This window comes from Labrus mixtus, chromosome 7 (genome assembly GCF_963584025.1).
Source record: "Labrus mixtus chromosome 7, fLabMix1.1, whole genome shotgun sequence".
Lineage (NCBI taxonomy): Eukaryota > Metazoa > Chordata > Actinopteri > Labriformes > Labridae > Labrus > Labrus mixtus.
The window spans coordinates 11,240,134-11,253,888 of record NC_083618.1 but is presented as its reverse complement, the minus strand read 5'-3'; the positions used below and the strand labels follow the sequence as shown (position 1 = coordinate 11,253,888).

The 13,755-nt window shown below is 41.9% G+C and overlaps 1 protein-coding gene across 4 annotated transcripts in view; it reads left to right on the top strand.

Moving 5' to 3' along the window:
- The first annotated feature begins 418 nt into the window (after positions 1 to 418).
- Positions 419 to 13,755, top strand: part of wnk2 (WNK lysine deficient protein kinase 2) — a 28,743-nt gene continuing 15,406 nt past the window's right edge. For 3 of the 4 annotated variants that reach the window (XM_061042889.1, XM_061042891.1, XM_061042890.1), the window contains exons 1-8: positions 419 to 2,053; positions 6,452 to 6,624; positions 7,127 to 7,347; positions 8,654 to 8,811; positions 9,619 to 9,707; positions 9,946 to 10,165; positions 11,970 to 12,237; positions 12,822 to 13,129. In XM_061042889.1, coding sequence (XP_060898872.1) covers positions 1,379 to 2,053; positions 6,452 to 6,624; positions 7,127 to 7,347; positions 8,654 to 8,811; positions 9,619 to 9,707; positions 9,946 to 10,165; positions 11,970 to 12,237; positions 12,822 to 13,129 — 2,112 coding nt within the window. In that variant the 5' untranslated portion in view covers positions 419 to 1,378. The remainder of the gene's footprint in view (positions 2,054 to 6,451; positions 6,625 to 7,126; positions 7,348 to 8,653; positions 8,812 to 9,618; positions 9,708 to 9,945; positions 10,166 to 11,969; positions 12,238 to 12,821; positions 13,130 to 13,755) is intronic. The other variant, XM_061042888.1, reaches the window with a different exon arrangement.

The following is a 13,755-nucleotide window of genomic DNA, read 5'->3' as shown; positions in this document are numbered from 1 at the left end:
CCCCAATTTCATTAGTGGATGATATCCTGATTTTAAAAAAAGTTTTGAAGGAATTTTTTCAAAGTTTTTTTAGCAATCTATTTAAATAATAACTTTACTGGAACAATGAAGAATAGTAGCCTACGTGCAAACAAGAGGCAACACTCACATAAAAGTATTTAAGCATACAAGTGTGACTAGAGGCCATTCCTCAAAAAATAGTACATTTCTGAAACAACCTGCAACACACAGTGAATTAAAACACCGTGTGCATGGACTCTAGTGGAAAAATCCCAGAGAAGGCATTTCATAATCCTAAAAGCTCTTTTCTCCCTCACTCTCCCTGCTTTTGTGTGGATGAATATAAAGATGTGGACCTGTGCGTCTTATCCGGTGGCCCATAATTCCAAGCAGCGTCCCTTGTGGCGGGTATAGGTTTAACAGACACCTTCCCATTGGAGGCTATGAGCGTCACAGAGAGGGCGGACAGCACTGTGGTCCACGCAGCCTGTGTCACGGGAGGATGAGGGTGCCGCCTAAAAGCGTGAAGACTTATTGGATACGTGTTGTTGCTAGGGGCGTGGGCTGTGCCGTGAAATTGTCTAGGCTACTTTCCCTCAAACCGGAGATAAGAAAAAAGATTTTAAAACATTTCAGGAGGACAATAGTGTCATCAGCTGGATAAGAGATGCGCTGAGAGCTTCCTGGTTCAACCTGAGGGAAAGTGTGCCGCAGTGGCATAATCTGATAATCTTCAACCCATCCTGTGCTCCGCACCTAAACGACAGACAGAGGGGGAATACAAGTGCGCGAGAATGGTCAAAGGAAGAATGAAGAGGAGCTGAGGTAACACTTAATGGGACTTCAGATTTCAACCCGGAACACCTGCGATTTATTTGCATGAACCGGATCCCGGCTCGGTGCGTGTTTACAGGGATGACAGCTGCGCACTTCGTCCCGTGACGCGTCTTTAGGGGGATTAGCGCGTGGCACAGCCTAAACATCCCGGCCTGTCCACTGCCAGTGTGTAGTCGCGGAACAATCCAAATTTTTTTACAGAGGAGACCTTATGCAGTGTGGAGGAAAGTGCTAACTTGAGCTCAGGGGATGACATCAGGCTTAAATTGAGTATCTCTGCGCTGTATTGCAGCAAGGTGCACAGGCGCATGAGGAGGTGGCAGGAAGCAATGCACGCATCCTCCGAGCTGGACGTTTTGCGGGGATGCTATGTATCCTAAACAAACACAAGGCTTATAAGGCCATACATCCTGAGCTGGAGAACTGCGTCACTGCATGCGCGAGCTGCAGGTAGGCAGCAAACTCTCCCACCACCGGGGAGGCGCGTGCTCATCCTCCTCCCTGCACCATGGCGCCGGTAAGTGTTTGAGAAGTTACCGGGATGGATTCGGCGGAGGATTCAAGGAAAGATCCGCCGCTGGGTTCCACGTTTTCCTCAGCGCCCAATTTAGACTCGGACATTAACGCCAATGCCCACAGGGCTGTTTATGAAAACGGGACGGACCACAATGTCAACATCCAGAACGAATCCCTGCGAGGATCAAGCGACCCCAGCGCCTACCCGTCCACTGACTACCAGGGGCTAGTCCGCCAGAGGTTCATCCGCCGGAGCCTCTGGGTGTCAGACTCCGAGGAGCAGCCGCTCGACCCGCCGGAGTGTGTCAACAGAAGCCCGGAACGAAACATTGACCTACGGACCATCGTGGACCGGAGTCGGACCCGGTCCCAGCACGGAGCTCATCTTGGCCTCCAGGATACCTCCAGCACAGAGAGCCAGGTGGTCTTAAAGGACAGCGCCACAGAGAGCGCGAGCGCCGAGGAGGAGAAAGGGGGCAGGAGAGAAAGCGTGCCAAAGGCAGAGGTCGTGCCCTCTGACGTCACAGGTAAAGCGGGAAGTGATGAGAACGAAGAAGAGCCCGGGACGAAGGCGGTGTCCACCTCACCTGGGGGCCGCTTCCTCAAGTTTGACATTGAGCTGGGGAGGGGGTCCTTCAAGACGGTCTACAAAGGTCTGGACACCGACACCTGGGTCGAAGTGGCATGGTGTGAACTCCAGGTGGGTTCAGTAGGCCTATAACATTATTCAGAAAACTACTGGCCGGTCTTTGTAGCAAAATGTGAAGTTGTGTATTAAAAAAAGGGGGCTACCTTTAAAGACAGTGGTTAGCACTGTTTGCAGGCTAAAAACATCTGGGCCTGACAACACACAGGGGTCTTATTGAATGTGTTTCCCACAAAACGAAATCCAAATACACTTAATACTGAGATGTGTATTGAATAATTTGTTTGTACCACCTAGACACACAGAGCACTACCTATTCCCATTCATCAAAATCTTAGCCCATATGAGGGGCACACATCTGGTGGCTCAACATCCCGCAGAGATTATTGGTGGATTAATCTCTTTGTTTTATTATAACGTTTTTGGTTTTTTTTGCCTTTTGCTGGTCTCTTCTCAAAGGTCAGCCACTCATCTTTGGTAACATTCATTTACCAGTCAGAAGTTATGGGCATTATTGTTTCATCCTTTTTATTGAAGACAGGTTTTTCTTCAGTTTTTATACTATATCAAATATAAGTACATTACAAGTGTTGTGCTATATGCACCACACAGGGTGACATCCCTTATCATCTTTTTGTTATGCTCCTGTCGAGCCAACTTTGAAATATTAATTGTCATCTGAGAGCTGATGGAGTTCAGAAGTATTGTTCAGTGTTGTTTCTGACCAGAGTGAGGAGTCTAGCTTTATACTTTTTGTCAACGATCACATTGAACCAGCTTTCCCTCGAATAGTTCTCAGCCGTGTCTTTAATACAGTGTGTCCATTGTCCTTTTCTTTTTTGTCTTTCTAGAATTGATTGGAAGTCATTCTGCTCCCCTAAACAGAATTCAGGCCTTATCCATGCTGCCAGCAGATGAACACTGTATGACTCAGGAGGTTATGATGAGGCTAATTTAAACATATAGCGTCATAACAGTGACAATTAAATATAAAGGCTAACTAATCTACTGTATGTGGTGATCTAAATGATCAGTTTAGATGTTATCCATATGATGTACAAATTAACATGGAGACAGACCTGGTTACAGTGGTTGCCCTTTGATGGATCAAATTGTGCCCATCTTCTGCAATATGTCCAGATCTAAAAGGAGAATACTTTTTAACCCTCAGGCATCATTATGGACATTTTTGTCCTTAGTGACTTAAGAAAGTAGTAAACTAAACTGATGCCTGAGGGTTAAAACACTTTATTATGTGCCTAACATGTGCATTGTTCTGAAGTGTTCTCAAATAAAACAGCAGCACAGTCACCTGGATTAATAACAGATCATGCTGACATGCACAGGCCTAGATTTTGGACGAAACAAGTGTCTGTCCTTAAAGTTTTTCTTAGACTCTTTTCCCCGAGGAATTTCAGCAATGTTGTTCTGTAAGCAGCAAGTACTTTCCCCCAGCATTTAATTGGACAAAACTTTGATTAGCTTTCTGTTGCAGCCTGAGTCATCGCCTCAGCATCATTATATGCACCTTTAATTTACATCAAGTCATCCTAATGAGAGTCAGGTTTGTGACTTTGAGGCACAGCCAGGTTGCAGAATGGCCTCTAGATGCAATTTGGCTTCAGCACAAGCAAAAGTGATGCTTTTTTTTTGTCTTTCTGCTTTCGCAGAATCGAGGTTCACCCAGTCTGGCCAGAGGGAAAGATCTAAATTTACAGCTTGACTGGATACGGTTCAGACTTAGAATGTAATTACTCTGACACGCTTATCTTACCGCTCTTTATGGCAACAACACACGTCCAGTGAGTCCAAGAGTAACGTTTGCACCCTAATATACATGTAATGAGGCTCATTTGTATGTAAAGCTTCAATCAATCCTCGTAGGAATGAACAAAGTGAGTCCCTTATCGATCGTGCGTGAGGTAATTGTCTCCATGTTACACCCTGAGAATCAGCCTCAGCTAGCTGCATTTGTAACTTAAATGTAATGACTCAGTATGCTGTCATGTGTTGCTTATATGAGTTTAACATGAATTTAGCTTTCAAGTCTGGTATTCCATTGGCATTTTTAAACTCTTCTACATTATTAGCCAAAATCTTTTTTGAATATGCATCAGGAAAACTAGGCTCGTTGTAAGATCATCTCTCTACAGCGATCGTCTGTGTGCAGGTTGTGTGCGATTGAGCAGCTTCTGAAGGGAGAACTGGTGATGATTCAAGCGTTCAGTCTCTGGAGGTGAGGCCTTGCCCTTCAGAGCTTTTGTGACTGTGTGACCTCGCTCACAAAAAGCCAGTGTAACTCAAACAGTGTGTGTATGCTGTGTACAAGTGTGTGTGTGTGTCCGAGGGAGTGTGTGTGCGATTGGGGGTAGGGCTAAGCATGAGACAGCAGAAAACATGGATCCTCACAGAGTCGTATAAATCTGATTTGAAGAGGATCTTGTGCCCTGTGTCGATCAAACCAAACTGCTCATCTTGTTACTAATTTATCTTCTAAATGATGTTCAAACATCTGCTGAGCGAGTTGTTTACTAGAAACAAGCAAATGATGCAACATGATTCAGTAAAACCCTTAACCCCCCAGTGAGATCTCATCTCAATGTCTGACATCATTATTTGTCTTGTTTGATTGCTTAGTAATGAGTCTAAATGTGGATTTAAAGCGCTGAGGATTTACCACAGTGTTGCGTTTTTTTGAAGAGTGAATCCTGCTGATGCAGCCCTCTGCACCAACAGAGAGAGAGAGAGAGAGAGAGAGAGAGGAGAGAAGGGAGACGATAAGTTCACTTCAGGACACTGTAAGACGTGTAGTATCTGATTACACAGCAAAATAAAAGCCCTATGTTTATATTAAATGCAGCGTAGTCTGTCCTTACCCCTTCACACTCTCCATTTGATACAAAATATTAGATCTGCCTGTGTATTTTCTCTCTCAGTTTTTATGTGCAAAATAATTTTTCACGAAAGCAGATGTGCTGTAGGTGCCACACCCTGTTATCTTCTCACTGCAAAGAATCATTAATAATCTGTAAATTAAGAATAGACATGGCATCTCAAATATTTCTTCTCATTAGAATCAGCATTATGAATGCAGCTTAAGAAAAAGGTTTATCTTTCACAGTAATTTAAGATGCATCAGGCTGCATAGGTCGCCTTGAGCTGTGAATGTAATCTGATTCTCCAGCATGAGTCAGTAATCCCTGTCCAGAGATGTATTGTAGTTAAAAATGTGTATATCCAGACAGCAGCAGAGAAAATCTGGAGGTCATGTAGCACTTGTCGTGTCTGAAGCAGTCGGCTTGTATCTGCCGTGCTGACTGGAGAGAAACAAAAATGTAGAGGATGTTCGCTGTCAGCTCTTTTACTATTTATACAACAGTTCAGGGTAGGCAGGGGCCAAAATATTGATCCAGTATACACAAATTCACTCAGCCTGTATACTCTCAAACATGTAAGATTTAAACTGCAATAACCAAAAAAAATGTTTGGCCTTTATCACTATAATAATAACTTAACTTAAGCCTGCTTTTATAAACACGTGTGGTCTTTATTTTTACCCATAGCAGATTTCCAGATTAAAAATACAGTTTAATCTTTTCTTGCTGTTCTGACAGCTTAGTCTCTGTCTGTATCCGAAACAAAATAAAATCTATCTAAAATCGTCTATTTTGTACTCAGTTGTGACATAAAGAGGTACTTCAGAAACCCCATGTTTACCTGCCAAAAATGCCACGTTTGTGTCCACTTACAACACAAGCTGGGACTGTTTTAACAGAACTCCACATCTGATGAAACACTAGGCTACTTAACAGAGGTTAAACACGAATGAATTGTATGTCTTTGTTACCACTTTAGGTAAGCAGTGTTTCCCCTAGGTTTACAGCGTTGGGGGGGTGGGAACAAGCCGACATGCCGACACAAACACTTGAAGGAATCTTGGTGTTCATGTGTTACTTTTAATGACAGCTGTCCTTTTCTATCGGAAAGGTATCCTTAAATGACTTCTTTCCCTGATTTCCGACTCTATCCACTATCCTATCCCTACAATAAAGGCACAAAAAGCCAAAAAATAAATCTTACGAAAAAAAATGGTAGGGGAAACACTGGTAAGAGAAACACTGAAAGTGATATGGTTCAGCCCCTCCCTGCTACAAACCGATCAAAATGGTTAAATCTGGATTAATCACTGCTGCAGCTTCTGCTCTGATAAAAAAAAACCTAATCTGTTGTTTAGTCTGATGGTTGGTTGTTTCTTTTGTCTGATGTGACCTTTGTTTTTTATGTGCTGCAGAACAGGAACCTGCTGTGAACTGAGTCAGGCCTGTTTAACTGTAACCTTTGTTTCCTGTATAATCAATGAAAAATGAAAAGAAATAAAACAATCAGTGGGCCACCTTGAAAGTCATTGTTTCTCAACTTGAAGAGCTAATTGTCTTTCTCCATTTACCCCAGGAACGGAAACTGTCCAAAGCTGAGAGACAGAGGTTCAAAGAGGAGGCGGAGATGTTAAAGGCACTGCAGCACCCCAACATCGTGCGATTCTACGACTTCTGGGAATCGCCAATGAAAGGGAAGAAGTGTATCGTTCTGGTGACAGAGCTAATGACCTCAGGGACGCTAAAAACGTGAGTCAGAAAGTACAAGATGACTTGGTTTTCTGTTCATTTCTTTTTGCTCCTCTTGTTTGGCAGTTTCAGACAACCTGCATGTGTAAAAGGTTCATACCAATTAAATGACACCAATATAGTAAAGTAATACTGCACGGGGACTGAAACTCAAATATGCTGTTAGTTTAAAATAGGAACAATATTGTTTTATTTTGCTCTTTTTTTCTCAAAAACTTAATTACTTAAGAACAATAAATAATTCAACATAATGAGAAAGCCAGTTTGAAGAGATTAGTTTGTGAGTAGAGTCATTGGGGATTCATATATTGACTGTGTGTTTTGCATCTTAATTAAGCTACAACAATTCAACAGACTAACAGCTCAAGAGAAAACTTCTAAACAAACTGAGGGAGGCGGACAGACCTTAAATGCTTGCAACCATTCAGTGTGTTTAATAATTATCTCTTTACCTAGTGACAACTGGAACATCTTTGTCATGGTTTGTTTTTTTCTCCCACAGCTACCTGAAGCGATTTAAGGTGATGAAGCCCAAAGTCCTTAGGAGCTGGTGCAGACAAATCCTCAAAGGCCTCCACTTCCTCCACACGAGGGCTCCTCCCATCATCCACAGAGACCTCAAGTGTGACAACATCTTCATCACTGGTCCAACAGGCTCTGTTAAAATAGGAGACCTGGGCCTGGCGACTCTGAAGAGGGCCTCCTTTGCTAAAAGTGTTATAGGTTAGTCATTCAAATCATTTATTAAAATGTATACCACAATATCGATTTTAACTGGCCGACAGTAGCTTAGTCTGTGAAGACTTGGGTTGGGAACAGGTGGGTCGCTAGTTCAAGTCCTGCTACAGACCAGAATGGAATGCATGATGTATGGAAACTATCATACAGGTCCACAATCCCTCCTGCGCACTACGCTCCGCCAGTGAAAGGTGTCTAATCCAACCTTTACAACAGGGCTCTAAGTCTTGAGCAAGACTGTTCTCGTTTGTCGCCCCCCAGTGGTGGAACGAACTACCAAACTGCATTTGATCTTCAGAGTCCCGTTGCACCTTTAAGAAAAAGCTAAAGACCCAGCTCTTTCTTGAACATCTACACACTTGATGATGATTAGAAATCTCAAGCACAGCTGTCGACATTGTTGATGACGCTATATATTAACTTTAAAAAAAGTGCTTTGCCTCTGTGCACTGCCTGTCAGCACCTGTGTGTCCGATCGAACTGCTAAATGAATTGTAGAAAATTGATCTGGTTGCTGGAGAGATGCCATTTCACTGCTGAGTAACTGCCAAGGTGTCCTTGAGAAAAGCTTGGTTAATACTGTGAACATTTTACTATTTACACTTCCAGAAGACACAGAGAACACCAGCTGTATTCAATCATTTAATCAATAATGTTTCTGGTAACTTGACTCAGATATTCACTTTTCTTTTACTGCTGTTTTTGGTCTCCACCAACTACTGTTGAAAAATATCTCTAGTAAGTCGTGATCCATTGATAAAGCTCCTTTAAACTCTAGATGGCAATTTGTAGGTATTTTAACATGACTTTTGAACTGTTACCAGCTTAAATGTTTTTCAACTTGAGACATTGCAAAAAAAATGTTTTATCACTAGATACTTTGAGGTCTGCACTCCAGAAAACTTTGTTTCATATAATGCCAGTTTACCTTAGGAGAGTCAATAGCCTGTATTTTCACAAAGAGTTTTTTTTTTTATTCTGGTTTTGGGTTTTGGTTTTGGCTTTAAGGCCACAGCGGTTTGATTTTCTTAAGTACTCTAAATCTAAATAATCATGAAAGAGATTAATCATATTACAGTAATGTGTTAAAGGAGCTCAGAACAACAGAACGTCTAACACATGTTTTTAAATTCTTGTCTTCCATTTGAGAGAATGAAAACGTGTTGTCGTCGTGATTAAGCAGCTGTGTTGAATTTCAGTCTTTGACACTGGTATTGATCCTGCTGAAATAGGATGAAACACTGAAAACTGAATCTGAGATGCTGATTTGTCTTTTAAATGAACTCTCCAGGCACTCCGGAGTTCATGGCCCCAGAGATGTATGAGGAGCACTATGATGAGGCTGTGGATGTTTATGCGTTTGGGATGTGTATGCTGGAGATGGCCACCTCTGAATACCCCTACTCTGAGTGTCAAAACGCTGCTCAGATCTACCGCAAAGTGACCAGTGTGAGTCCACGTATGAAGCTGTTTAAATCTCACATTACTATTGCCACTGTGAGGTCAGTCTTTGAAAAAGAATATTTAAGACCCAGGCTTGTCTATAGCACATTTCTATTTGCATGATGGGGAGATTGGAGACATCCAGAGGTTGCAACTAAAGATAATCTTGATGGTTAATCTGACATTTTATTGAAATTGTAATCCAACCAATATTTATATTGTTAATTCTAATGACCACACAGTAGGCTACAGCTACATTAAACCGTTTTAAAATCTTGTATTAAGTCTGACCAGCAGCCAACACATGACCAGTATATTACCTTAAAAGGGAAAACTAAATAAAAGGGTCTTGCTTTAAAGGCTAGCTATGATGTCAATTATTACAGTAACACATGTGGACAAGAGTCTTAGAGAAATTAACTCATCATGTGTTACATATCAATAGTAAGTTTGCTAACAATAGCCACCAATGCTAGTGGTCCTATTAAAGCATTTAAGAGGTAGAGTTTGTCTATATTTTAACTGTATATGCCTTTTTTACTTGCAGTCATCACAACCTTTTTTCAAGTAGCATTTATTTCTGTGTGCATATTCTTTGTTGCTCCAGTTATTCTAAAGTAACCCTGTGCACCAGTAGATCCCTGGTCCCCATTGTTGATAGTCTGGGAGAAAACGTCTTCTTCTAGAGCCTGGGATTCATATTCTAAACTGATAGTTCTTACTTCTTCTGTTTTAAAGTCTTGCACCACATGAGAATTTTTTGACTGTGTCTATTGGAGAGTTGTGACATCTTATTGTTGTTTTGTTTTGCAGGGTGTGAAACCTGCCAGCTACGGTAAAATCAGTGACCCAGAAATCAAGGAGATAATAGGGGAATGTATCTGTCACAAATGGGAGGAAAGGTAAGTAGATCATGACTTGTGACTGTGTCTGAATGCTTGTGACTTATTTTGTCTGTTGTCAGAGGTTCACGCTTACCTGAACACAGTGTTGTTTTGTTTCTGTTCCTGCACTGTGACGTTAACACCAGTATTTGGCTCTGGCGAGGTTGATGTTTCTGTGTGTTGTGTGTGATTAGGATTTACTGTCACAGTGACATTTAGTGGGGCTTGTACAGTAACTAGTGTGTGTTTTCTGCAGGTACTCCATCAAGGACCTCCTAAATCATGCATTCTTTGCAGAGGATACAGGCGTGAGGGTGGAGCTCAATGAAGAGGATGATGGGAAGAAATCCTCTATTGCGCTGAAGCTGTGGGTTGAAGATCCTAAAAAGCTGAAGGGAAAGTACAAGGACACTGGTGCCATCGAGTTTACCTTTGACTTGGTCGGGGAGGTCCCAGAGGTTGTCGCCCAAGAAATGGCGAGTAAATCATTTGAGTGTTGTGTTCCACAAGCTGGCTTCATTTGTCGACTCAGTCTTGGGAAATACTCGGGTATCATTTGCTCGTCTGATAAACCCATCGACACTTCAAAACTTGTCCCATTTCGCTGCATAAGGAATAGGTAACCATAGCAACAGGACTTCTGCTTTGTGCAATGTCCTCCTCTTAAATTGGCTGCAAGAAAAGTTTGAAATAAAGGATGGTGACACAGCTGTGACAAAAGAAATAGGTTACGTTTGATATATCTGGTCATATGCCTGTGGATTATTACCATAGAAAGTGTGATGTCATCCATTGTTTTGTTGCATGTTGGTTTTGTGAGGCCAGTGTCACAATCGGAAAACAAGGAGGTGTGTGCAAGTGCAGAATTAACTAAACTATTTATTTTAACAAAGAGCCAAACAAAAACTTACTTCAACAAGTTCAACAAAAACACAGGGATCAAAAACAGGGCGCCACTGGTACACTGACATAACATACGCACCGACAAACACATACAACAATGAACTGACACAGAAGGGAAGAAACACAGAGACTAAATAGACAAGGGAGTAATCAAACACAGGTGAAGACAATCAGGGCAATCAAGGCAGGGAGAAACACTGAGGACAATACAAAATAAATCATGAAACACTAAAGACACACAGAACTCAAGAGTTTAACAAAACACACTAGAACACAGAGATACATGAGGATAAGAAATGACAAAATAGAACAGAAAACACTGAAGACAAAACTAGGAAACCATGAACACACAAGGAAAACAAGCAACACTGGGATAAAACAGGGAAACTCAAATTCAAAACCAAATCATGACAGCCAGGAGCAATCATATTTGAAGCAGAAGGTGAATGACAAAAAGATCAAACAGGTCACATGTGGTGACTAGAATAAGCTGAGATGAAACCTAAAAAAATGCTAGCAGCACCTATTTTCTTATACAAACCAATATAGTTCAGTCTTTCAGGGCTCAGAGTCCTAAACGCAATCAGCATCAGCTGTTTTTTGACACTGTGCTCACAGCCACTTAATTCAAAATAGTTCAACTTTTGCCACAGTTTTCAATGACTTCTCCCTCGCATACTGATCAAGGGGCAAGACATACAGTATAACTAAGGAGAAACTAATCTTGGCTTTATTTTTCAGGGTACTATTTCCAGGTCTAGAGCGTGTGCTAATGTCAGGACATGGTACCAGTTGGGTATAATTTAGCATAATTTTAAGCCCCTGTATAATTAAGACTTGTGAATTAAATAAAAAAAATGACCACCTTAATAGTTATCACAAATGGGGAAATGATTTCAGGGCTTAGAGACCAAAAATGTATTTTGTGTCAGGCTGTTTCAACATGGGGGTTTCTGAAGAATGACTCACTTTCAGAGCCATCCTCATGTGGCAACTCAAGGGACTGCAGTTTTTGGCATTCTGCATTGACTACATTTTCAGCCCAAGATTGCTGCTTGATTATTACATATGTAGAATTAATCCACTTCTGAGGTTATGTAAAAATGTCCTTTAACAATGCAGCTGCCTTTACTGTGGATCTCGACCTCTGACCCGCCTTTCGATTAGGTGTAATGTAACAGGATGTTAGTCAGTGGTCATGTCTGTAATGATATTGGAGGCATTAACTGTATTGATTGAAACTAGAGCAACTGATCAGTTGATCTTTGACAAAGCACAGGCACTTCTTTAATAGTTATGTAGAGGCTAAAAACACAAATTATTTGATCCTTTAAACAAGGTTGTCAATTAAAACCTGGACTTATCTGTGTCCTGTAGGTTGAATCAGGTTTTTTCCTGGACTGTGATGTGAAGATAGTAGGGAAGTCCATCCGGGATCGCGTGGCACTCATCAAATGGAGGAGGGAGAGGACTGTCCTGTCAGGAAACGGCGAGTCAGCTGTGAAGAAGACGCAGCCGAACCTACTGCAGGTTCCCGGTTCAGGTGTACCAGAGGCTGCCACGTTTTCGACAACGGATTATGAGGACCAAGAGATAGAGCAGCAGACCCTGATCTGCACCGTACCAGCCACAACATCTACCACATGTGAGAAGCTGCAATTAGAAGCATACATTAATAAATCACATACAACCCCTGTTTCCTAGAAAGTTGAGACGCTGTGTAGAATATAAATAAAACAAAATGTGAAGATATTCAAAACATTAAAAACCTCAAATTTAATTGGAAATATCACAACAACAATATATTAAATGTTGAAACTGAAAACTCACTGTATTTAGAAAACAAATATTCCCTCTTTTAATCTTTTGTCAACATCTTTTCAAAACGTTGGAACAGTGGTAACAAAACAGGAAAAGTTGTGAAGTGCTTAAAGAAAACACCTGAGGAACTTCTCACAATCAGTTAGGTTAACTGGCAACAGATTGGCATGGGTTGTAATAAAATCTACATATTTGATAATTAATCTAGTCAAGCAATGACTTTAATCTGTAAAACTGGTATTTATGAATGAATTGGAGCAGTGTCTGCTGAGTCAAAACTAGACATCACCCTGCTTTTGAATTTTAATTGGATGCCTCTCCATTTCTCCCCCTTTTCTTCCTCTGTCTGTCCTTCCCACAGAGGGCATCATAGTGAATAATAATGTTTGATTCACTCTCTTGTTTCAGCTGACAGTGGAGTGAGCTCTGCCATGCAATTAGATGATCTGAACAATCAGCAAAACGGACCCTACCAGTCCCTTCCAGAGCCCATTTCCACAGCTCAGATAATCTACAGTCCTCCTGCGCAGGCTGACCCACAGCTGCACCAGGGGCCCTACCAGCAACCCACAGTACAGGCCTCACAGGAAAACTACACACACGCATCCGCTCAATTACACCAGGGAGCCCACCAGCAAACCACAGGTCAGCTGCATCCTGGGGCGTATCAACAACCTGCATCCCAGCTGCACCAAGGGCCTTTTCAGTCTCAAACAGTGAGTGAAACCGTTTCTCCTTTCTTAAATCCTTCAGCTTTTCTGAGTTGCTTTCTAAAATTACACTTTTATTTTCTTCTTTGGAATAAAACATGACCAGCGTAACAACAGTGAACCCTTTGTTTACCATGACAGCCTGCTCACTTCTGAGTGCAGAGTGTGTTTCAGGCGTGGAAGCTGCTCCCTGGTGGAGATGTTACGTTGTAGGAAACACTCCCTTTCGAAGCCAATGCACCCAAGGCCCTCTTTGTGTCCGTCACAGAATACGGCTTCACTAAAAAACAAAGAGAAATCAGTGCATGCTACAGACTACCTGTCCTCTAACTCTGCCCAGACTCCATTATCATTATCTCCTCTCCTGCCCCCAAATCAGCACACTCATCATGACTCAGCGAGTAATTTCAATTCACCTCTGCTTCCTTTGAATTTACAACCTCCCTCGGAGCCACACCACTGCTGCAAGGCTTGCGTGTCTGTCCTCCTGAGGGACAGGGAAAAGGAAGGTGGATCTTTGGGAAAAACATATTTATGTTCCAACTCCACATCTGCACAGTTTACTTCAGACTTTAAGAATGGCTCAAACACATCACTTCACCCACACCTTGTGCCACCAGGGAGATTTTATG